General features: G+C 41.5%; 1 protein-coding gene across 17 annotated transcripts in view; it reads left to right on the top strand.

Moving 5' to 3' along the window:
- KDM6A (lysine demethylase 6A) overlaps positions 1 to 26340 on the top strand; it is a 236129-nt gene that overhangs the window by 116811 nt on the left and 92978 nt on the right. For all 17 annotated transcript variants that reach the window (XM_033201802.1, XM_033201801.1, XM_033201800.1 and 14 more), the window contains exon 5: positions 19493 to 19550. In XM_033201802.1, coding sequence (XP_033057693.1) covers positions 19493 to 19550 — 58 coding nt within the window. The remainder of the gene's footprint in view (positions 1 to 19492; positions 19551 to 26340) is intronic.

Here is a 26340-nt window from a genome sequence, read left to right as displayed (position 1 = left end):
GGTCCCAGCTCTCCTCCAACTGCCCTGGCCAAACTCTGCCTAGTCCCGCTGGTCAATGGCCTGCCTGTGTTCAGCGTCTGTGTGCTCTTCCGCCTGCAGGCTCCCCTCAATGTCTTCCACCGATTTGTTCATCTCGCCATCTAGCAGTTTCTGTCTCTGCGTTGCTAGGGTCTTGGGTTTTTATAGGCCCAGGATGGGGCCGTGGTGGGAAGGCAGAGTGCCTGTCCTTACCTAGGTCTGAGGGGGTAGAGCCCTAGCCAGGGACCACACCCTCCTCTACCCAGCACTTCTCTTCCCCATTCTGTATCATTTAAAGGGACCACACTCTTCCCTTCCCAGTACTCCCATATCAGAAGCATGTATTAGAAACTATACTCACTGTAGGTTTTTGGGAATATGTCAAATAATACTTCTGGAAGGAAGAGGTGAATGTTGCTTTTTAAAGGATAGATAGGAATTTGCCCGATTAAGGAGTGAGTTGAGGGGAAGATGGCAATGGCTTTTTTAGGCAGAGGAAGCAAACATTGTTAAAATCATAGACATGTATAAGGTTGTATTTTATTCACAGATCTGCATGTTATTTGTCCTGACTGAAGTGGTGGTTATGAGATTGGGAACATTTCAGCAAGAGTCATAAAATGAAGGCCCTTATAAATCAAGCTAGATTGTGGGGACTTTTCAGAGGAGTTTAAAATGGAAAGTGCATGTTTTGCACTTCCATGTTTGAGTTTTTGAAAGCTCATTGGCAGTGGTGTGGAGGTTGAAAGAGATTGAAAGAGGAGGAAGTGGAGAGAGAGCCTACAGTTTGGGGGACAAGTTAGAAAACTGTTGAAATAGGCCAAGTATGTAAAGTTGAGGTCCTAACTAACCTGGAGAAATATAGTAGGAATGGAGAAGGGGTGGATTCAAAGGCTTTTAGATTGTAAAATGAACTCTGTGAATAGAAGGAACATGGTTTATTGGTGGGAAGGAGGTGAGAGAGGAAGTGTAGGACTACTTTTTGGCTTGGTCAACTGCGAGATTGTTACCAGTATCTAAAATCTGCAGTACCATTAGAATTTCTTGTTCAGTGTTAAGATTCATGTACTTTCAGATATCATGGTATATGTAATGATGGGGGTAATTATAAAGAAAGTATTTGGAAATTCATGCCTTTATAACCTTCATTTCTATACCCACCTTCCCCCTTTTTTAATTCCCCAGTAGGTTTTGTATTTTATTTTATTTATTTCATTTTATTTTATTTTATCGCATTGTATTTTTCTTTCCCAGATCCGGTAGACAGAGGTACCCAGAGGGTTAACAGCAGATTTTTTCCCCAACTGTGTATCACTGGGTTTGTGAATTCGAGTCATAATACAGTAAGATTAAGGCATTTGATGTTTTTGTAATATTTTGGCATGGTTTTATTTGTTAATATCCTAGCATAAAAATATAATAGTCTTCAAAGATGATTACTGGGGTATGGGATGCTTGGTGGTGGCTACAATCAAATTCTTATTCCAACCCCAAATTGGCAACATTATGACAACATAGAATGTTATTATTGCTGTTGTTCCCCTACCTATGAGGGATACGTTCTAAGACACGCAGTGGATGCCTGAAACTGCAGGTAGAACTGAACCTTATTATATACATGTTTTGTCAACAAAAAGAGTCAAATTCTGTAAAATATTTTAGCTAGGAGTGGTGGCTCATGCCTGTAATTCCAGTACTTTGGGAGGCTGAGGCGGGTAGATCACATGAAGCCAGGAGTTCGAGGCCAGTCTGGCCGACATGATGAAACCCCATGTCTATTAAAAATACAAAAATTAGCCGGGCATTGTTACATATAAAGTTTCGGTGCCGCAAAAGAAATAGCACTTGAATATAAAATTTTCTTTTTAATTTTCAGCAAGGCAAAGAACTTCTCTAGAAGGGTGCACCCTTAAGATAGAGCAATGGTGAGCGCACAGTTGGAAAAGGGATAGGAAGGGGTTCTTATCCCTGATGCACGTGGCCGCTGCTGCTGCTGTGTCATTCCCCTATGACTAGGGTTAGACCACACAGGCTGAATTAATTCCGTTTGGCTAAAGACAGTGATGGGGTGAGTGGTTTGGCGGGAAAAATGGTTATGACAGAGCAGGCAATGAGTCAGGGTGGAGTAGGTAATCAGAATGAGTCAGGGTAGAGCAGGTAATTGAAAAAGATGGCTTTATGAGGAAGTTTAAAGTAGAAGGTAAAGAATTGAACAGAAATTTAGAACTCATATCTAACATCCCCCCCTTGTATTTCCTTACAGCTTTCTTTTCAAACTTTTATATTCTTATTTTTTTTAACATGTCTTGGCTTAGTTGTTTGGCTTGATTTTCCAAAAGAAGATGCTTCTCTGGATAAGGTGGAGGATAGTTAAGGGAGATTGTAATAAGTGCCATTTTTATGAGCCTCTGCATCAACCCACAGATGCATGGTATGACACGACATCTGACAAAAATAAGTACACCCATTATGGCTGCAAGGGAAGTAAGAATTGTGGCTATTATTCCTTTCCATTTACTGAACTACTTTTCTAGCCATCCTGTAAAGGGGTCATTTACCCCTGAGTTGTTGGCTAACTCATTGGACAGAGCAGTCAAGACCTTGCAGTGCCTTTGTTATACTTCCATCGGGGTGGTGGTGTTTGTGATGAAGATACAACGTTGAGTTTTAATCATGACACAAACTCCTCCTTTCTGCTAATATCATGTCTAAGGCTTTCCTGTTTTCCCAAGCCATCTGGCTAGTTGCCCCTAATTGTTCAGCTATTCCTTTAGCAACATCTCTAATGTAGTTAATCACTGTTGGTTGTAGTAGATGTAGTTTATCCAATCTACATTTTTATTAATTGTCATCTACCAAAATATTGACTTAAATCCTGCAGCTATTTGATTTCGGGTTTTAAATTGATCTGGTATTCCCCGTGGGACTCCAACTGCATCTAAATAGACGTGAGAGTCCAAAGACCCATAAGGTCCACCACAATCCCACCACACATCCGCTCAGGGATGAACAAGGACTGACTGATAAGCTCTTGAAAACTGATAAACTCTTGAAGGGATTCACTGCATCCCTTCAGGTCTCCAAGGAACGCTAAATTTCTTCCTTGTCATGAGAGACATGAAGTGAACTTAGTGTTGGGTGACAGAAGCTGGATGACCCTCCGGGGCTGACCCGCAGGGTGCTGGACTTAGGGATATAGCAGAGAGAGCTTGGCACGACTTATTACTCCAGGCTATAGAATCCTGGAAAAGAGCTACCATGCAGCCCACACCCGGTCGACTGGAGGACCACTTTAGTGGAAAGGGGACAATCTGGGCCTCTGGCCTGTCGTGCGCACAAGCACAACAATTGCTTTTGTTTAACGTTTGGATTGAATGTTTGATCCATTACAACGAGGCATTTGCATCTTGATATCCTGTCTTAATTGCCAAAGTTCATTTTAAGTCTTTAACTTTTACGATAGCCATCTTGGTCTGTCTAGATGGAGGAGGAGCAATTGTTCCGTTGGAGAGGTTTTGCAAGAAGGCTTAGAGGAAGGTGCAGGCAGTGGGGTGCTGAGACCAGCTCAGTTGGGGAGACCCTAACCCAGCGGTGCTAGAGGAATTAAAGACACACACAGAAATATAGAGGTGTGAAGTGGGAAATCAGGGGTCTCACAGCCTCAGAGCTGAGAGTCCGAACAGAGATTTATCCACATATTTATTAACAGCAAACCAGTCATTAGCATTGTTTCTATAGATATTAAATTAACTAAAAGTATCCCTTATGGGAAACGAAGAGATGGGCCGAATTAAAGGAATGGGTTGGGCTAGTTAACTGCAGCAGAAGCATGTCCTTAAGGCACAGATCGCTCATGCTATTGTTTGTGGCTTAAGAATGCCTTTAAGCAGGTTTCTGCCCTGGGCAGGCCAGGTGTTTCTTGCCCTCGTTCTGGTAAATCCACAACCTTCCAGCGTGGGCCTTAGAGCCATTATGAACATGTTACAGTGCTGCAGAGATTTTGTTTATGGCCAGTTTTGGGGCTAGTTTAGGGCAGATTTTGGGGGGCTTGCTCCCAACAGTGGGGGATCAAAGAAATGCATTTTAAAGAATCTAATAGGGTTTGTCCCTGAAACTTCAGCCCCCTTACCATAAAACCGGCTTAAAGAAGGGAACCAGCTTAGAAAAGGGGAAGAACTTTGAGGGTTTGAGATAATAACCTGTATAGAATTACACTGGTTTAGCTGACAGTTAGCGGGGAGGACTGTCCTTCTAGTAAAATGTATGGTTTTAGGAAGTTACAGAAACCTGTTGGGGCAGTCCATTCTTGTTCTTTAGTGGTCCACAGAAAGTTGGAATTAACTACAGCATAAAAGCTCTACATCGGGGAACAAGACTCCTGGTTGACACTGGGGTCTTTATCGAAATCTCCCTGGATTAAATGGTCCCAATTTACTAAGGCCCAGTCTGAGGAAAGTCAGGAGGGACAGAGGTACTTTTCAGTACAGTACAGTACAGTACAGTAGAGAGCTGTTTTTGACTTGGCAAGCCCCCACAGGGTATAACAAGGCAAACATCAAATGCAGTAGTTTGAGGGGAAATTGACTTGGTTATGTTACAACTGTATGATCAGCAATGGAGCAAGGAAAAAAGAAAAAGTAGTAGAATAGATGAAAGAGAGTTAAATTTTTCTTAGCTTTAGTTCGATAGGGTTTTCCCCTGAGACTATGGCCCATGACTCTGGAGGGGGTGGTGCTTTCTTGCCTCGGGTGTGATGAGTCCATCCCCTTCCGCTGTATGAACAGCAGTCTCGATGGTTAGCAGCACAAGGTAGGGTCTTCGCAGGCTGGCTGAGTTTTCCTTCTTTCCACCCCTTGATGAGAACGTGATCCTAAGGCTGGTGCTGCTTTACCGGAAATTCTAGGGGTGGTACCTGTGCAACAAGACTTCTAGTTTTGAAGGAAAGTGGAAGATAAACCAAGTATATAATTTCTAAGAAATTGATCTTTTGTTTTAAATGGGGACATCAGCAGTGGACTTTATAGTCCTTGGTGCCTTCTTACTGAGAAATTTCCCTTAGCACCTATTTTTATTAGTTTTTAGACCAAAGAAAGCCAAACACCGTTTTATATTTGACAGTGCTTCCTGTATGATTTTTATACCAGATAGGCTAAATTTCACCTTTATATTAGTGTGTATTAGTGTTAAACTCAATTTTAATAAAACTTGTAGACATATTTATCCAGTTTTAACGTCTGACACATAAGGTAAGATTTTTATAGACTCTTTTAACCTTTTACAATTTTTGTTAAAGAGTAGGTTAGTGCTTTAAGAAAAACCTGTTGTGCTTTTATTTTAATGTCTGGTTCAACAGAAAGACTGGATGATACCCTTTAACTTTAGCCAATATGTTTACACACAGAATTTCCTTTACAATTAACGTTTTGAAAATACTCAGACCTTTAAAACAAACTATATTTTCTTAACCTTTTAATGTAGGTAAAAATCCACATTCTTATGCCTCCTTTTAATCCTTTTACCAAAGGTATATTTTACTTCCTTACACACTTTGCACATAAACTGTTTCTTCGATAGTTTTACATTCAGGGGGCCTAATTACCTTTAAATTATATAACATTTCTTGCATAAATTCCCTTTTATAACCTTTTTTTTCCCACGACTTTCACAGACAATTCTTCGACATGCCTCAACTTTCTGACTTGTTGCAAACATCCCTTTCTTTAAACAACCAGTTAATTTGTTTTAGGACAAGAATTTACCATATAACATTCTTTTTATGTACCTTCTTGCCCTCCCCCGCCCCCCCTTTTTTTTCATTCTTCTGCAAAGTGAACTGCCTTTATGTCTGTGGACTAAACTGCCTAAGGCCACAAGATTAGAAGTTAGGATAATACATGTTACACTGTTAACTTTTAGCAAACTTGACTTTTGTTGAAAACCTTGTTAAGTTTGGGATTTCAGTTATCCTTTGCTATTAATAAGACCTTGTTTAGTCCAAATTAACTTAGAATTGGCATAGATGGTTCCTTCCTGGTTCTGTAAGTACTGTAAGGCTTGGCTGAGTGCAAACAGCTCCCACGTTTGAGCAGACTAGTTATTAGGCAATTTTCCTAATTTTGCTTCTACAAGAGTTGCCCTTTGCTTCTACAAGAGTTGCCCTATCAGTTACTGAATACCCATTGTGTCTTTTTCCCACGATCACCTAGGAGGGGGGAGGAGCCATCTGTCATCTGTCCTGAAGGGAGTTCCTCCAACGTCTGGTCCGACCTTTGTATAGTAATTAAGATTTAGATCCCTGTTAGGAACCTGCTGGGTTAAGGGAATTAGTAGTGGTTAATGTTGAATTATCCTTTTTTTTTTTTTTTTTTTTTTTTACAGAATAGCCTCATACTTCTTGTGTTAGCAAAGCAGTTGTCGCTACAGATGAATGTATTTGGGCCATCCGCGGGTTACTGGGTAAGGATTTTTGATAGGAAGGCTACAAGGTCTGTGGGCCCCAGTGCTTTCTGGCTAAACCCTTGTTTACACTGACAGCAAGGTGGTATTGGAGTGTTACAGTGTCACGAAGAAGAAGAAGACCTTCAGTGATCAATTATAGGTTTTAAATTTACCCTGGCTTTTAAAGGAATAGGGTACACTGTTTTTTCCTTTACTACTTTTATCTCTCTCTTTCTCTGTTTTTCTCTTTGACTTTCTGTCGCTTTGACTCCCTCTTTGTCTGTCTCTTCCTCTCTCTCTTTGACTCCCTCTTTGTCTCTCTGTCTCTTCCTTTCTCACCCTGCCTCTCTTTTTTCTCTCTTTCCCGTCTTTCTCTTTCCTCTCTCTGTCTCCCCACCCCCCTTCCTCTCTGCTGGTCTTTCCCTGCCTCTGCCAGCTGCTTATGCTGCTGTTCTCCCCCTCTCCTTCCCCTTTTACCCTGGAGACTAAAAGTTCCTCTGAAGAGAAGACAACATTAGACTGGGGAAACAAACAGAGGAGCTAGCAGCTTCTGAATAGACTAAAAAGGTGATAAGCTCATGTTTAGGTCCCACCTCCATATTTATCGAGGACTCCTGGTGGGACTCAAGATAAAAGAGACAGAGCCCCTGACCTCCCTATCCTTCCTCGAAAGTCATGAGCGGAAGGGCTTCTTTCTCCTTTCTTAGTTCAGGACATCCTGTCTTGAAATGGCCTGTTCTTCCACATCTGTAGCACCTGTCTTGTCCTTCCTCCTTCTTAGTTCTGGGATTCTTTAATCCTGCTCCACTATACTCTTTAGGGGGCCTGGTAGATGAGGACCTTGGTCCTCCAGATGGAGGCTGGGGTCCTTTAAAAGAGGGTTCAGACCCTTTATAGTTTCTGGTTCCCTGGAAACTCTGTCTAGAAGTACCTGGGTTTGGAGCCATCTGTTGGAAGGTGGAAAACGTAAATTTTATCTTTTGTTTCTGTTTTTCTTCGTCTCTTTTCACTTATACTTTCTGAGCTTCCCTGAGAAGCTCACTTAGGGGACTGTCTTCTCAATTGTCTATTTTTTTGTAAGTTTTTGAAATGTCTGACCAACTTGTAGTGACAAACTGGAGTTTCAACATTCCTTGCCCAAGGGGATCATCCAAATTGAGGCCTGCATAATTCCTCATTTGCTCCCTTAGTCTGTCTAGGAATCTCATAGGCCTTTCATCTTTTTCCTGTTGTATATCAAATGCTTTAGAAAGATTTCGGGCTCAGGGTACTGACTCCCGAATTCCTTTTATTATTATCTCTCTTAGGTCCTGCATATTTTCCCAGTGATCTGCGTTGTTATTGTCCCACGGGGGGTCTCAGGCGGGGAATTTCTGGTCTGTGGTAGGAACGTTTTCACTGGGAGGGTGCTCTCGTTCCCAAACTACCATAGCAGCCCTACGAATCATACTCCTTTCTTCCCCTGAAAAGAGGATGCCCAAGATGGACATTAACTCTACCCAAGTGTATAACTGAGGTCCTAAGAATTGGTCAATTTGGTCTGCCACTCCATAAGGGTTATCTAGTAGTGGTTTAAGCTCCTTTTTAAAATTCTGGACTTCTGAACTGGTTAGGGAGCATTTACAAAGCCAATGGCCCCCCTCCTTATGGTACCTCTTTCAAAGGGAAGAGGGTTAGGGCTGACCTCTTAGGTATGGAGGGAAATGGGAAATTCTGAATATCTTTTTTACATTGTGCAACCTCACGCTGGAGTCCTTTTAGAGAGGGGTCTTTAGGTTGGGAGGGAACGGGCTGGTGGGACGGTAATTCCCAAGAGTCACGGTTATAAGGAGGAGGGATAACGTGAGTAGAGAGGGAATTTGGAATGGGGTCTGAGGCGGCAGTGGCTGTCTGAGGGGAAAGATTGGGGACACTGAGTGGGGGAAGATAGTCTAGGGGATCCCATGTGCTGGAGTCTTTAGGCATGAGAGCTGGCTCCTCTGACTTTTCATTTTGAGGTGCCAGATTGGGTTCTTCCCTGTTTGTTTGTAAGGGAAAAAGGAGGGCAGGTCCATGCCTCCAACAAAGGGCATTCCTAGTTCTTCTGAGACACTGGACTCTTATCATTAACATATTGGATTAGAAACTGACACGTTACATACTCATTCGACCTAAACTTTGGCCAGAAGATTGAGGGTTTGAGGATGGGTCTTTGAGTCTAAATAAAACAGCAATATTTCATCATTTGTTGCTTTTTCCTATCTTTAGTCCTTTCATTATCCTTCCAGTGTTTTAGCACGAGACCTAGGGGGCTATCTGGGGAGATATCTTTATTACCATCTTTATCCCCCTTGCTCCCTGTCTTGCTTGGGGTATTACTTATCTTGGTGGTTTTGGGATAAGGTTCAAGGTTCAATTTCCCTTACTGGAAATTTATCACCTTTTAGGGTGAGGCTCAATTTTCCCCACTGGAAATTTCTTGGCCTTTTGGGGTGAGGGTTAATTTCCCCCACTGGAAATTTCTCACCTTTTCTACTACTGGAGGTTCGTGTGAGGTTCAGTCCCCTCCAATGGGGATGTCTCACCTCTTTTTAACCTCTAAGCCACCCCAACCAAGGAGTACTTCACCACCCCCAAGGAAATACTTTATCAGCTTCCATGACTTCTCCTTCCTTGGTCTGTGCACAGTCATCACTGTGGTATGTGAGGCTCCTTTAAGCTAGGTTACTGGCCAGTCATGTCGACCCCCCGCCCCCGCCCGGGTTGTGGAGAGCTTGGATTATTCCTTGCACTGGGTGGGTTCTGATTTCTCACCCCTGAGGCCACCACAAGGGGCAGGGCGTGTCTCCTCTTGAGAGAGAACCAGAGACTGTTCGGAGGGGAATGTAAGGGAAAGTAATCACAGGCGAGCCCCCAAATTGTTATACATAAAGTTTCGGTGCCACCAAAGAAATAGCACTCGAATGTAAAATGTTCTTTTTAATTCTCAGCAAGGCAAGGTATTTCTATAGAAGGGTGCGCCCTTACAGATGGAGCAATGGTGAGTGCACACTTGGACCAGGGAGGGGAAGGGGTTCTTATCCCTGAGGCAGGTAGCCCCTACTGCTGCGTCGTTCTCCTATTGGCAAGGGTTAGACTGCCCAGGCTAAACTAATTCTGATTGGCTAATTTGAAGAGTGTCAGGGTGAGTGGTTTGGCGGGGGAAAATGGTTATGACAGAGCCGGTAATGAGTCGGGGTGCAGTCAGTAATCGGAATGAGTCAGGGTGGAGCAGGTGATTGGAGTGAGCCAGAGTGGAACAGGTGATTGAAATGAGTCAGGGTGGAGCAGGTAATCGAAAAAGGTTGCTTTATGAGGAAGTTAAGTTTAAAAGTAGAAGGTAAAGAATTGAACGTACTGACATTGATTCTTTGAAAAGAAATTTAGAACTCGTATCTAACAGCATGGTGGCAAGCACCTGTAGTCCCAGCTACTTGGGAGACTGAGGCAGGAGAATTGCTTGAACCCCGGAGGCGAAGGTTACAGTGAGCCGAGATGCACCACTGCACTCCAGCCTGGGTGACAAAGCAAGACCACCCCCCCCCCCCCCAAAAAAAAAGAAAAGATCCTGAGCATTTCTTCAAAGGATTGTAACAGGAGGTGAAACTTGGCCTTGCCAGTATGATCTTAATGGCAAAGCACAATCAAAGCAATGGCTACCAAGAGGTAGAGATTGATCCAGTCATAGTGAAAGTGGACCGGTCAAGAGCACAGATCATGACAACAGTTTTTTGGGATTCTCAAGGCATTTTGCTTGTTGACTTTCCGGAGAGTCAAAGAATGATAATAATCTCTGCTTATTACGCCTTATGTTCTAAGAACACCAAAGCTTTAGTGGAAAAATGCCCAGGAAAACCTCACCATGGCAGTGCCTCTGCTCAGTCCTCTCATCAAACAAGGGCAATATTTTGAGAGTTTTCATGGGAAATGATTAGGCAGGCACCCACCTTACAGTCCTGATTTGGCTCCTTCTGGCTTCTTTTTGTTTCCTATTTTTAAAAATCTTTAAAGGGCACCTTTTTTCTTTGGTAAATAATGTAAAAAAGACTGCATTGACATGGCTACATTCCCAGGACCCCTCAGTTGTTAGGAATAGACTAAATGGCTGGTATCATTGCTTACAAACGTGTCTTGAACTTGATGGAGCTTATGTTGATAAATAATGTTTATATTTTTATTTTTTAATTTCTGTTTTTTTTTTCATGAACTTTTTGAAGTCCCCTTGTACTGGGTGATTCAAGTAGTAAATCTTTGGGCATCTACTCTATGGAAGTGCACCCTGTGCTAGGTGATAACAAGGAATACAGGCAGTGATCACTCCTGCCTTTATGGCATTTTTGTTTGATCGGATGGAGTTTAGTCAACACATAAATAACAAATATATGGTATAATAGTTAAGAGTGAGCTCTGGAGACTGACTTAGCTTCAGTTCCTATGTCTGTTACTTAGTACCTGTTTCCTTGAGTAAATTGCTTGTTCTCTGATTCAGTTTCTTCATTCTATAAATGAAGCCCTCTACCACCTCACAGGGTTTTTTAGAACCTTTTGAAAGAGTTGATGTTAGATATTGCATAAAACCAAGTTTTTACTGTTACATAATAATGTCAGATGAGAGAGACGTTGCAGTAAGACCAAATTATAGAGGTTGGAAGAATCACCTCTAGTTTGAGGTGGGACAGGAAGCAAAGCTTTCATGGGGAAGGTGGCATTTAAATGGATCTTGAATGATTGACAGAATTTATAGGGTGGTGGGGATTGAATAAAATTTCCTAGAGGGAGAAGAATGAAGTTGGAAGAATGTACGGTGTGTCCTGAAATCAGAAATGCTCCTTAATAAACTCATATTTCCATTCTACCCTCACCCCACCCTCTCCAAGCGGTTGCCTAAATAGATGTGAAGATGTTGCTCCCTTTCCTTTCACAACCACCCCCACCCCCACACCCCCATTGTCTTTCAAATGCCAACTTTTTAGGTAGAACACTAAAAGACTCTGGATTAACTATTACCACATTTACCACATTCTGAATATCCATGCCTCCTCTCCCCTACCCTCTAGATTGCATACTTCTTGAGAGCAGGGGAAGTATATTTTATTCAGATTTGTTTGTTTAACCCTTGAGTATTGTCCCTGGCACCTAGTAAATGCTCAGATTATTTCAGGGGGTGGGATAGTAGATGAATGATCCTGATTAAAAACAGTCTCAACTAAATTTAAAATTTAAACAGGAACTTTAAAAATGGATGCTGTCTGAGACCTTTGTGACTCCTGGAATTGGTGAATACTTCTTTTTTTTTCTTTTATTTATTTATTTATCTTTTTTGAGACAGAGTCTTGCTCAGTCGCCCAGGCTGGAGTGCAGTGGTGCAATCTCAGTCTCACTACAAGCTCCGCCTTCCGGGTTCCCGCCATTCTCCTGCCTCAGCCTCCCAAGTACCTGGGACTACAGGCGCCCGCCACCACGCCTGGCTAATTTTTTGTATTTTTAGTAGAGACGGGGTTTCACCGTGTTAGCCAGGATGGTCTCGCTCTCCTGACCTCGTGATCTGCCCGCCTCGGCCTCCCAAAGTGCTGGGATTACAGGCGTGAGCCACCGTGCCCGGCCCGGTGAATACTTCTGTAACATAATTTCCTCATTCAGAAAATTGGGGGTAATGAGGACTTAATGAAATTACCATGTTTTTACATTTGACAATGTATTTAAGAAACAGTGTTTCTAGAAAGATACTTAGAATTCAAAGGAAATGCACAATATAATTTTAGGACAAACTTTAGCATTTTTAAAAAGCAAAAAAAAGTCACTCAGCTTGTTACTGGAATAGGGTCCTGATCCAAACCCCAGGTTGGATCTCATGCAAGAAAGAATTTGAGGATAATCCAGAGTGAAGTGAAAGCAAGTTTATTAAGAAAGTAAGGGAATACCTGCTCAACTGACAATACTTAAACAGTTATTTCTTGATTATATGCTAAACAGGGGGTGAATTATTTATGAGTTTTCCAGGAAAGCAATGGGCAATTCCGGGAACTGAGGGTTCCTCCCCTTTTTAGACCTTATAGGGTTCTGAGGTTGTCATGGCGCTGCTAGGAGTGTCTTTTAGCATACTAATGCATTATAATTGGTGTATAATGAGCAGTGAGGATGACCAGAGGTCACTTTTGTTGCCATCTTGGTTTCGGTGGCTTTTGGCTGGCTTCTTTACTGCAACCTGTTTTTATCAGCAAGGTCTTTGTGACCTGTATCTTGTGCCAACCTCCAGTTTCATCCTGTGACTAAGAATGCCTGACTCCTGGGAATGCAGCTCAGTAGGTCACAGCCTTACTTTACCCAGCCCCTATTCAAGATGGAATTCTTCTGATTCAAATGCCTCTGACAAGCTGTTTACATTTTGGGCTTTAAACATCATTGATTCTCTTTCTCAAATAATGAATCACAGAAGTTGTGGTATAATTACCCTAGTTCCTTCATACTTAGGGCAAGATGACTCTGAGAAATGTTCCATACTGTCTCCCAGAGATCTCCAGCAGGCTTGAGTCCCAGTTACCTAGAGTCATAATTGGCTCCATAATGCATCCTTTATCGGCATACTTTCCTTTCCTGACTCACTTATTTACTTCATTAAAGGTATTTCCTCGGATACTTCTCAAATAAACTACTTGTACAAAAAGCTTTATCTCACAGTTTTTCTTGGGAGATGCAACGCAAGGCAGCGTGACAAGCATTGTAATAATAGTTTAAAAATTTTGAAGTTTTAGAATTCAGAGACATTTGTAATTTGATACTGTCATGCGCGTCCGTGTGAAGAGACCACCAAACAGGCTTTGTGTGAGCAACATGGCTGTTTATTTCACCTGGGTGCAGGCGGGCTGAGTCCGAAGAGAGTCAGCGAAGGGAGATAAGTGTGGGGCCGTTTTATCGGATTTGGGTAGGTAAAGGAAAATTCCAGTCAAAGTGGGGTTCTCTGGCGGGCAGGAGTGGGGGTCACAAGGTGCTCAGTGGGGGAGCTTTTTGAGCCAGGATGAGCCAGGAAAAGGAATTTCACAAGATAATGTCATCGCTTAAGTCAAGGACCAGCCATTTTCACTTCTTTTGTGGTGGAATGTCATCAGTTAGGGCACGGCAGGGCTTTTGCACTTCTTTTGTGATTCTTCAGTTACTTTAGGCCATCTGGGCATATACGTCCAAGTCGCAGGAGATGGGGTGGCTTGGCTTGGGCTCAGAGGCCTGACATTCCTGCCTTCTTATATTAATAAGAAAAATAAAACAAAATAGTGTTGAAGTGTTTGGGGCAGCAAAAAATTTTTTTGCGGGGTGGTATGGAGAGAGAATGGGCGATATTTCTCAGGGCTGCTTCAAGCGCGATTAGGGGCAGCGTGGGAACCTAGATTGGGAGAGATTAAGCTGAAGGAAGATTTTGTGGTAAAGGGTGATATTGTGGGGTCGTTAGAAGAAACCTTTGTCGTATTGAATGATTGGTGATGGCCTGGATGCGGTTTTGTATGAATTGAAAAACTAAACAGAAGACACAAGGTAAGAGGAGGAGAAAAAACAGGTATTGAAGGACTAAGAACTGGGAGGACCTAGGACATCTAATTAGAGAGTATCCAAGGAGTTTCAGCATAGCCTTGCCAGCGAAGATTATTTACTTAAGAGGGAATTTAGAGTGGCGGTTTGGGATAGCACTAGGAGATATCAGCTGTGATGGCTTGGAGAAACAGTGTAAACCGGCAGTGTAAACACGAGCAGGGCATTTATGAGTAGTTGAGAACGGTGAATAGGAGTATGACTAGACAGAAGACAGTAGAGATGAAAGTTTTTTGGGGTGCAGTCTAAGTTGGTCTGGTGTCTGGAATGAGACTGGGACCTAATAAAAAGGAGTGTCCACACAGGAGCTCAAATGGGCTGTAACCTGTAGCATTCCGAGGACAGGCCTGAATTCTGAGAAAGGAAAGTGGTAAAAGTATTGTCTAGTCCTTTTTAAGTTGGTGACTGAGCTTGATGAGGTGTGTTTTTAAAAGACTGTTAGTCTGTTCTACCTTTCCTGAAAATTGAGGACGGTAAAGGATATAAAGGTTTCACTGAATACTAAGAGCCTGAGAAACTGCCTGGGTGATTTGACTAGTAAAGGCTGGTCTGTTATCAGACTATATAGAGTTAGGAAGGCCAAATCGAGGAATTATGTCTGACAGAAGGGAAGAAATGACTGCGGTGGCCTTCTCAGACCGTGTGGGAAAGGCCTCTACTTATCCAGTGGAAGTGTCTACCTAGACCAAGAGGTATTTTAGTTTTCTGACTCGGGGCATGTGAGTAAAGTCAATTTGCCAGTCCTGGGCAGGGGCAAATCCCCGAGCTTGATGTGTAGGAAAGGAAGGGGGCCTGAACAATCCCTGAGGGATAGTAGAATAGCAGATGGAACACTGAGAAGTGATCTCCTTGAGGATAGATTTCCAGGATGGAAAGGAAATGAGAGGTTCTAAGAGATAGGCTAGCGGTTTGTAACCTAGATGGAAGAAGTTATGAAATGACGACAGAATAGAATGGGCCTCTGAGGCTGGAAGGAGATATTTTCCTTGGTCTAAGAACCATTTGCCTAGTGTGGGAAGAGATTGATAGATGGAAGTTTCAGCGGGGGAGTAGGTGGGAGTGGCCGATGTGAAGGAGGAAAACTGCCGTGAGGGATAGAAGTTGGAAAGCTAGCTGCTTTTTTAGCTAACTTATCAGCATAAGCATTGTCCTGAGCGATGGTTGGGGGAAGAAAATAGATTTTGGAAGTTATGAGAACTGTAGAGAGTTGAGCGTAGTTTGTGATTTCTAGGGCCTCTAACAGTATTAAAGCAGTGGCAGCTGCTGCGCGCAGACATAGACATGAGGGCTAGGCTAAAACAGTAAGGTCATGTTGTTGGGACAGAAAGGCTACAGGACGCAGTCCCGGCTCTTGTGTAAGAATTCTGTCCGTACTAACCATGTCTAGGAAGGAAAGGAGTTGTTGTTTTGTAGAAGGGATTGGGGTTTGGGAGATTAACCGGGCATGATCAGCAGGGAGAGCACATGTATTTTTATGAGAATTATGCCAAGATAGGTAACAGATGAGGAAAAAATTTGGGCTTGACTGAAGTAATGGGGGCTGTCTGTGAGGCCTTGCAGCAGTACAGCCCAGGTAATTTGCTGAGCCTAATATGTGTGAGGGTCAGTCTAAGTGAAAGCAAAGAGAGGCTGGGATGAAGGGTGCAGGGGAATAGTGAAAAAAGTATCTTTAAGATCAAGAACGGAATAGTGAGTTGTGGAGGAAGATATTGAGGACAAAACAGTGTACGGGTTGGGCACCACAGGATGGATAGGCAAAACAATTTGGTTGATAAGGCACAGATCTTGAACTAATCTGTAAGACTTGTCTGGTTTTTGGACAGGTAAAATGGGGAAATTGTAAGGAGAGTTTATAGGTTTTAAAAGGCCATGCTGTAGCAGGCGAGTGATAATAGGCTTTAATCCTTTTAAAGCATGCTGTGGGATGGGATATTGGCATTGAGCAGGGTAAGGGTGATTGAGTTTTAATGGGATAGTAATGGGCATGTGATTGGTTGCCAGGGAAGGAGTAGAGATGTCCCATACTTGTGGGTTAAGGTGGGGGGATACGAGGGGAGGATGTGAAGGAGGCTTTGAACTGGGGGAACAGGCGGCAATGAGGTGTGGCTGTAGCCTAGGAGTAGTCAGGGAAGCAGATAATTTAGTTAAAATGTCTTGACCTATTAAGGGAGCTGGGCAGGTGGGGATAACTAAAAAAGAATGTTGTCCAAATTGGCACCAGAGTTGGGGAGTTTTAAGAGGTTTAGAAGCCTGGCCATCAATAAGCACAACAGTTATGGAGGCAAGGGAAACAGGCCCTTGAAAAGAAGGTAATGTGGAGTGGGTAGCCTCCGTATTGATTAAGAAGGGGACAGACTTACCCTCCACTGTAAGAGTTACCCAAAGCGTCTGTGATGGTCCAGGAGGCTTCCGAGGCGATGGGGCAGTGTCGGTCTTCAGCCGCTAAGCGGAGAAGATCTGGGAAGGAGTCAGTCAGAGAGCCTTGGGCCAGAGCTCCAGGGGCTCTGGGAGGGCTGCCGGGCGAGTTGGACTGTCCGATTTCCAGTGGGGTCCTGCACAGATGGGACATAGCTTAGGAGGAATCCCGGGCTGTGGGCATTCCTTGGCCCAGTGGCCAGATTTCTGGCACTTGTAGCAAGCTCCTGGGGGATGAGGTTCTGGAGGAACCCCTGGCAGCTGCGGTTGAGGTGTTTGGAGTTGTGTGCTGGAGATGTGACTGGGGTTTGTCTCACAGTGGAGGCAAGGAATTGCAACTCGGAAATAAATTGCTACTTGGCTGCCTCTTCTCTATTATTGTACACCTTGAAGGTGAGGTTCATTAAGTCCTGTTGTGGGGTTTGAGGGCCGGAATTTATTTTTGTAGCTTTATTTAATGTCAGGAGCAGATTAGGTAATAAAATAAAATGCATATTAAGAATAAGACAGCCTTCTGACCTTTCAGGGTCTAGGGCTGAAAAGCATCTCAGGGTTGCTGCCATGAACTGGGCTGGGTTTTTCTTATTTGATGAAAAAGAGCCTAAACGCTAACTGATTTGGGAAAAGTCGGATAAAGAAAAAGGAACATTAACCTTGACTATGCCTTTAGCTCTAGCCACTTTTTTAAGAGGAAATTGCTGGGCAGGTGGGGGAAGGCTAGTCGCGGAACGAAACTGTAAACCAGACCAGGTGTGAGGAGGGGAGTGATAAAAGGATTACAGGGTAGGGGAGCGGAGTCTGAGGAAAAATTGGGACCTAGCTTGGCCTGGCGAAGAGAAGAGAGGTCAGATGGGTCTGTAGAAAGGAAGATTAGAAAGACTCAGTGACGCTTGGGGTTGGGACTGAGGGGACAGACAGGAGGGAAAGAAGGGAGATTTGGGATGAGTTGCATTGGGAACAGAGACTAAGGAGGGACCAATGTGTAAAAGAATGCCTGGACGTCAGGCACCTCAGACCATTTGCCTATTTTACGACAAGAATTATTTAGATCTTGTAGGATGGAAAAATCAAAAGTGCCGTTTTCTGGCTATTTGGAACTACTGTCGAGTTTGTATTGGGGTTAAGTGGCATTGTAGAAGAAAATAAGGCATTTAGGTTTTAGGTCAGGTGTGAATTGAAGAGGTTTTAAGTTCTTGAGAACACAGGGTAAGGGAGAAGAAGGAGGAATGGAGGGTGGACGGTTGCCCATAGTGAAGGAGGCAAGCCCAGAGAAAAGAGAGAGTAGAGACACAGAGAAGGAGTTCGGGGGTTCTTGCCCTCCAGAAAAGCGGGAAAGGGGTCAGGGCGCGGAAATAAGGGATTGAGGCGCAAAAATAAGAGGTCGGGGTGCAAAAATAAGACGTCAGGGTTCTTGCTCCTCCCCTAGAAAAGCAGAGAAGGGGTAGAAACAAGGAGAGAAGGGGTCGGGGTGCTTGCCCCTTCCCCAGAAAAGCAGAGAAGGGGTAGGGACAGGGAGAGAAGGGGTCAGGGTGCTTGCCCCTCCCCCCAGAAAAGCAGAGAAGGGGTAGAGAGAGGGAAAGAAGGGGTTCGGGGTGCTTGCCCCTCCCCCAGAAAAGTGGGGCTTGCCGCTAAGGGTGAAGGACCAAGGCAGGCGTCCCTGCAGCGTGGTCAGACACCTCTGAAACGTGGGTGAGTAATCAGAGAGGTGTCCCTGCAATGATTAAACACCAAGGGAAGGCTTCCTTCCCCAGTCCGTGACCGGTGCTGGCGTTTTGGGTCCACGGACAAAACGTGTCTCCTTTGTCTACCAGAAAATGAAAGGAATTGAAATTAAGAGAAGGGAGAGATTGAAGGGTGGCGCCAAGATTGAAAGGAGAAAGAGGTTGAGGGATAGTGAGAGAGATTGGAGAAGACAGTAAAAAAGGGGCCACTTACCCGATTTAAAATTGGTGAGATGTTCCTTGGGCTGGTTGGTCTGAGGACTAGAGGTCATAGGTGGATCTTTCTCACGGAGCAAAGAGCAGGAGGACAGGGGATTGATCTCCCAAGGGAGGTCCCCTGATCTGAGTCAAGAATTTAGAAGATGAAATTTGTTCACACAGATCAGTATGAAAGCTTTACCTTCTTTTTTAATAGGGAAGGTTTAGTAAAATAGATTTGCTTGGTTATTGATAAAACATATACTAGGTACTCAAACATTTGCTGTTTTTGAAAATGAGTAGGAGCTGGGCATGGTGTCACATTTCCTTTAGTCCCAGCTACTTGGGAGGCTGAGGTGGGAGGATTGCTTGAGCTCAGAAGGTTGAGGCTACAGTGAGCTGTGATTGCGTTGTTGTGACAGAGTGAGACCTTGTCTCTTTAAAAAAAAAAAAAAAGAGAGAGAGAAAGAGAAAAAAACAGGGAGTTATATAAATATAAATTATATAAATAGCCGGTTCCTATTTGGAGTTCGGAGGTCAAAGTTAGTCAGGATAAGTGTTGACGCATGTCTGTTTCCTACTGCAAAAGGAGTCAATGATATTTAAAGCATAAGATGTTAATCTCTAGGTGATGATTGGCATGATACTATTTTTCTTAAATACTAAAATTTGTTTTAGGTTTATATTGTGCATTTACTTTGAATTATAGCCACCTTCCTGGCAGTACTAAATATAAAATTAAATCCAGTTCAAGAAGCAGAAAGAACCAGAGAAAGAATGTAGATACAAGCAAGAGAGAATAGGATAACATAAGCTGAGCATTTTCCTATTCCTGAAGAATAGATTTTTAATCTTAGATTTGACCATAGAATTTCTGCTAGTAAATATTCTTATTTCAGGGCTGGAATACCTCTCTAAGTTGATTGGAATTTGTACCATCTGATCACTGTTATTTTGGTATTAAAAATATATTGTAAATATATTGTAATGCATGATAGAGTTTTAGGACTTAAAACATCTCGGATACCATATTTTACAGTAATAACATCATATATGTTAGATACAAGTATTTTTCCTAAAAATCTTTTTCCCTTCCTTTACAGAATGCTGCTTTTTATATGGTCTTGGTTTGGTCTACTTCCATTATAATGCATTTCAGTGGTAAGTTGACATAAAGCCGGTAATTCAGTTGTTTTCAGTAAATGGCTTGTTTTGTTTGTGCTTGATTTTTGTGTGTGTGTGTGTAATAAATACAAAATTTGCTGTCATTAAACCTACACTTTTCAGTAATCTCTTGAAATGATTAGATTGTTCCTTGAAGGGTATTGACTCACCTTAGATTTTTAGAGTTGTATGTTTTCCTGAAAGAATCTAGTATAAGATTCTGTTGAAGAAGGCTTAGATTAGAAAGCTTTTTGGAATTTCTCAGTCATTCATTATGGACTGGTGTTCCCCAAGTTATTTGAACTGGCAAATCACTATGATCTCAGAAGTCAAGATATGTGGGTAAATGGTCGATGATGGCTAGTTTTCAGATTTCTAGACAAGATTGACCGCTTCTCCCTGCCACGTACCAGATAGCACTTTCCAATATCCAGTAACTAGGCACCAACTCATAAACTCTTAGTTCTCTAGAATAGTACCACTTCAGAGTTGAAGATTAAATGTAATAGTAACAATATGTAAAATTTTCTAAACTGTAAAGTGTAGTACCCTGTTAAATTATGGCCTTTGCCCCATTGTTGTTTTTCTGTTTACCAGACAATAGTATGCGGTAATGGGGGAAAAAATATATATATATATATATAGTTTTAGCTGAAAGATTGGTATTGTGGTCACAGCATTGCCACTTAGTTTGATCTAGAGTTAAATAACTTCTCTAGGTCTGTTTCCTCATTAGTTTATTTAATTTTTATTTTCTTTTATTTATTTTTTGAGACAGGGTCTCACTCTGTTGCCCAGGCTGGAGTACAGTGGTGCGATTGCTGCTCACTGCAGTCTCAATCTACTGTGTTCAAGCAATCCTTCCACCTTAGCCTCCCAAGTAGCTGGGACCACAGGCACATGCCACCATGCCCAGCAAATTTGTTTTTATTGGTAGAGATGGGGCCTCCGCCTATGTTGCCCAGTCTGATCTTGAACTCCTGGTCTGAGGGCATGCTCCCACCTCCGCCTCCCAAAGTGCTGAGATTTACAGGCATGAGCCACCATGCCCGGCATTCTCATTTGTTTAAAAAACAAAACTACATAGTAGTCACATGGCTTTTCTATAGAGTTTTGATGATCAAATGAGATACAGCACATTTTATGAAATGTAAACCCAATGTAGTTTTTTTTTTTTTTTTTTGGTGGGGAGAGGGTCAGAGTCTTGCTCTGTCACTGGAGTGTAGTGGCACGATCTTGGCTCACTGCAACCTCTACCTCCCGGGTTCAAGCGATTCTCCTGCCTCAGCCTCCCAAGTAGCTGGGATTACAGGTGCCCGCCACCATGCCTGGTTAATGTTTTTATATTTTTAGTAGAGATGGAGTTTTACCATGTTGGCCAGGCTGGTGTCGAACTCCTGACCTCAAGTGATCTGCCCGCCTCAGCCTCCCAAAATGCTAGGATTTACAGGTGTGAACCACCACACCTGGCGGCATTTTTTATTGTTAGCGTATCTGACCTTTTCAGAGTCCCTTCTGTGCTCCAGAATTTTAAGCTCCCGGGTGAATTCTGTGGGAGTCCAAAGGAAGATGATTGAGTGTTTGGCAAAATGTTACAACTCTGTCATATATCTGTTGGGCACCCTGAATACTTATTACAGAACGTTTACATATGCATTGACAATGATTTTATATGGTTTCCCTAAAGAGGAGACTTTATATATGGATGGTTTTTCCTAGTATCTTTTTTCTTCCCTCTTAGCTTTTGGTCTTGTTGACTTTTGATCATGTGTGGAAGCACTGCTTTGTTAGAGAATACCTGTGTGTATATAGTGTATTATAATGATTTAGATCACTGGTTTTCTTTGTAAATCTTACAAAGGTATAATTGATTTTTATGAAGAAACTTTGTAATTTTATTCTTTCTTAAACTATCCTAAATAAAGCCTCCTAAACTTCATGTTCAGTGTATTGTATTTAAAACCAAAAATAGATTAAGACTTTTAAAATCTTTCCGTTTCTTTAATAGCCTACTTATAGAATTCAGAATTCTAAACTTTTAGAATTAGAAGTGGTCTTAGAGATAATTTAGTTTTCCCCCCTTAATTTTGTAGATGGAGAAAGCAGGGGTGTGTGTGTCAGTCAGTCAGTATTACGTAACTGTTGAGTGGCAGAAGCAAGTTTATGCCCATATTCTCCAATCAAATATTTTATTGTACTCTGTCCCCAGGTTTTAAGATTGATAGGTGGTTATTATTTAATCAGTATTTATCATTGTTCACTTGAGCACATTGATAAAATCTTTATGGCCAACTAGAAATAATTTAGGTGAAACCTGAGGGGAGGAACTCTTCAGTTCTACCTCATACCAGCCAGTTTTTGCATACCTGTGGCAATTTGTAAGCCTTTCTATGTACTGGGGTTAAGAACATAAAATGAGTAGTGAGGTGAACCTGTCAATAGTTCAAATGTTGATTGCTTTAATAAGCATATGGCCATGTTAAGTTAGCAAGCTTGTAGTTGTGATTCCTTATCTACATATGATTTCTATATTTTTCAGTTGACCTAGGAAATGAAACCGAATGATACAAGGACAATGCAATGTCTGTATTAATAATTGCCCCCTGCTCTGTTGATCCTGTCCTGGTTACCATCATTTTCTCATGTCTTGAGTTTCAATTCTTATAGCTGCTTCCTAAAATGATACATCTCACACCCTATCTTATTAATTCACTCTGGCTGTGTTTTTCTCTTGCTAATCAAATGTTCTTTCACGAATTGTGCCTCACATTTTTGCTTTAACTTGCTATTTCTTTAACAGCTATAAAATTAGAAAGTATGGAGTAGGTGCTTGGTGATAGTTTTAGAGTACAGCCTTAATTGGAGCTTATTTAGGTTAAAACTGTGTTTATGTTTTATTTGTAGATACTTGCTGATTACTGGGATCAGGAATTTTTTGTCACATATCAGGTTCTTTGGGATTTATTGAGAAATGTTTCTAGGGATGAGTATGGGTTTTTGTTTTGTATTGTCAGTATGAAGAATCTGCCTATGATGTTTCAGAGTGTTATATCTCTGGTACATTTATAATTTAAGTAAAATGTGATATTTGCTAATTGTGTCTGTTGGCATTTGATGAGGTTAAGCATTTTATGATAGTGTGTGTGACCAACGTGTGTCTTGGTGACTTAAAATATTATTGAGAGCAATTTTATTAACTATAGTGTTATTGTTAACCTATTGTCATGTTATGCTACCTATTTTTTCTTTCAGAGTTGATTTTATTGGTTAGCCTCTAGATAGTACAATTATTTGGTCAGTTTTTCCAGTATCAGTTGCAGCCTCTTCTTAGACAGAGGAGCCCATGCAACCGTTCCATCCTCACTGGATTTACGGTAACAGCTACTTTTACTCAGTAATCTGGGACCAAACTTAAAAGATGTCGAGAAGGATAAAGGAAGACATAGAAGCAGAGTGTAAAATATATGCAGCAGAGTGCTAGAAACCAGTCTCTAAAAAGCCATTCCTTTACATGTGCGTGCATGCAAGCCCCTGCGTTCACTTGTTCTTATTCATTAAGGTGGCTAATTGCTCGGGGATACCTTGAACTGAGCTTCTTGCCTTTGGAAGGAAACCTATATCCTAGGGTGAGAGTAAGTGAAATACAAAGCAAGGAAAAGTTAGACTAAAAAAAGATAGTTGGGGGAAAAAATAAAGTCAGTACAATAGAAACCATTCTTCCTAATACAGCTTATAGCCATCTCTCTCAATATATCTTCCTAAGAATCTTTATTAACTATCTCTGTCCTGTAACCTTTTTCCTTCTTCCTATTGATCAATATCAGAATGGTCTTATGGCAGCAAATGTAAGAGATACTGTGCTAGAGGCATAGGATTTTGGAAATTAAGCCCCCAAATATAATTGACAGGCTTAATAAGGAAATGTGATAATTATTACTTTGACATCAAAAAGGATTAGGAGAATGAGGTAGAAATGAATTCAGAAAGACAGAAATATTAACAAATTACTAAAGTTTTCTTTTTTCCTTTCTCTTCTCTTCTTTTCTCTTTTCTTTCTTTTCTTTCCTTTTTTTCTGAGAGTCTCAATCTGTTACCCAGGCTGGAGTGTAGTGGCACAATCACGGCCCACTGAAGTCTCAACCTCCCGGGGTTCTAGTGATTCTTCTACCTCAGCCTCCTGAGTAGCTTGGACTACAGGCTTGAGCCACTATGCCTGGCTAATTTTTTTGTATTTTTTGTAGAGATGAGGTCTCATTGTGTTGCCCAGACTGGTCTCGAACCCCTGGGCTCAAGCAATCCTCCTGCCTTGGCCTCCCAAAGTGCTGGGATTATAGGTGTGAGCCACGGAGCCTGGTGTAAAGTTTCTGTAGGATTCATTTTCATAGCACTGTACTAGTCACAAGTCTTAGGGGTGTAGGAATTTCTGCTCTCCTGTATAGCCACTGCTTTGGGTTCAGGAAGGAAAAAGAATAGTGGTTTTAATGATGTTCTTACAGCTTTTTGATGGAATGAAAGAATAATGCAACATAGACCTAATGCATGGTGATACCATTGATTCTGAGGCTTGTCTAGCATGGAGCCTGGCAAACATCTAGTTGTATTTTTGAGCTATTATGATACAAACATGCTGTTATATTTCCATTGAAATTAAGCAGTTGATGTTAACATGTTTTGAGTTTATTATATATACTTCCATTTTGGGAAATAAGTAGCAGATTTAAGACAGTTCTGATAAAGTTACACTTAAACAGTGATACATAGATTGCCAGATAAATTTTGGAAGGGCTTTGATTAATTAGGCTTATGGGAAATTGTGGATAAAAACATAAATCTTGCAATAGGGTAGGGGAAAGAAAATAATCCCACTCCTGAAGTGATGAAGAGTGGCTAGAGAGGGGAAAAGAACCAGGACAGGTGATATATTAGCAACTGTGTCAGTGTGAATAATCCAGGGTATGATATTTCTAATTTAGCCTCACATTTAAGGTCATTTCTGATTGAACCTCAAATAATTCTTCTAGCCTACTGGTCCCCTAAATATTAATATATTCTTTGTGCCAGTCACACTGTATTAACGTTTCCCTGAAAACATCTGAAGCTTCTTTTTTTTTTTTTTTACCTGTGTGACTTCTGCCTTCTTCCATCTCAACCTTTTAAAATCTTACCTGTCTCTTGCTTCATCAAATGTTTCTAATTATTTAGAGACAACTTCTAAATTTCCTAATATATATGTATATCTGTGTTGTGTATGTACGTGTTATAACTAAATTAGAGCTAAAATATTCTTTCGATAGTATGAAAATTTGTGGTTTTAGTTGATTTATCCCTTCATACATCTCTGTGAGAAATCTCCGGTTCAGCTTTTTAGCCTCAGAGAACTTAAAGTTTTAATTAATTAATTAATTAATTAGAGACGGAGTCTCACTCTATCACCAGGCTGCATTCAGTGGTGAAGTCACAGCTCACTGCAACCTCTGCCTCCTGGGTTCAAGCTATTCTTCCGCCTCAACCTCCCGAGTAGCTGGGACTACAGGCACGCGCCACCACACCCAGCTAATTTTTGTATTTTTAGTAGAGATGGGGTTTTACCATGTTGGCCAGGATGGTCTTGATTTCTTGACCTTGCGATCCACCCACCTCTGCTTCCCAAAGTGCTGGGATTACGGGTGTGAGCCACCATGCCCAGCCAACTTAAAGTTTTATTATGTGTCTTTCCAAATGTACTGGAACTGTGCTAAGAATATTAATACTATTATTTTTACTGTAGTTTCAGAGGAGGCTTTAAAAAATGACTTTGTAGAAATCTTATTAAAAATGACCGTTGTGAAATATATTCAGCACGTGTATGTTTTTTGTAAGTAGTGTTATTGAGGTTTTAGCTTTATATCATTTTCTTTTTAAAATGGTTGACAGTGGCAAACATTAAATGAAAAAGACCTTGAAACTGAAAATCTATAGAAATTATTTTGATGATATAAAACTGTATTTTTCAGATTTTAAGAAAAATACCAATGATACCATGCAGAGCAATGTGCATTTCTTTTGTTTCATTAGAGAATATGCTTTAAGGATTTGAAAACTGTAAACCTTTCCAGGGATTGTATCATAAAAGTATTTATGGTTTCTGGTAGCTATTTCTCATGTTCTAAAATTCTCCGTCAGAATTCTGAGGTTAGCATAAATTGAATGTGTTGATGATTTAGTCTAGTTTGTGCCATAGAGATCATGTTCTGGCCACCTGCATTTTGGTGAAATATGAATGCGGTAAGCTGATGACCAAAATTAGAATGTAGTCTGAGTGTTACTTATTTTCTCTACTCCCCCACTCCCTCAACTCTAACTCTAAACTCTTAACTCCAAATCCACCTTCCCTTCGACTTCCTTCTCCCCCTCCCGCAGTATTTTTATTTCTTATTTATTTACTTATTTGGTTTTCTTGGGATGGAGAAACCTGAAGATGCACAGAGGAGAGGAGCATGGGTAAAAGTGTAGAAAAGGAAATGAATTTACATGTTCGAATAATGTGTTTTGTATTAGATGAGAAGAACTGATCAGTAAAGAAGTCCCATCAATTAACTGTAAACGTGATGGTACCAGTAAACATCTATTACATTTGAACCCTTTGCTGTATTATTTGAGGATATTAAACATAGAAGAGAAATACAGGCCTCAAGGAATACACTTGGAAAAACTGGAGACAGCACACTGATAGGTAGTGAATGAAATGATTTCATTGTAAAGTGGACCTAACTGCTGCTTTACCCTAAGCAAAAATCGTTGTTGACCG

Source organism: Trachypithecus francoisi, unplaced genomic scaffold, assembly GCF_009764315.1.
Source record: "Trachypithecus francoisi isolate TF-2019V2 unplaced genomic scaffold, Tfra_2.0 Lachesis_group6, whole genome shotgun sequence".
Lineage (NCBI taxonomy): Eukaryota > Metazoa > Chordata > Mammalia > Primates > Cercopithecidae > Trachypithecus > Trachypithecus francoisi.
Note: the sequence above shows the minus strand (reverse complement) of the source record. Positions and strands in the feature narration are given on the sequence as shown.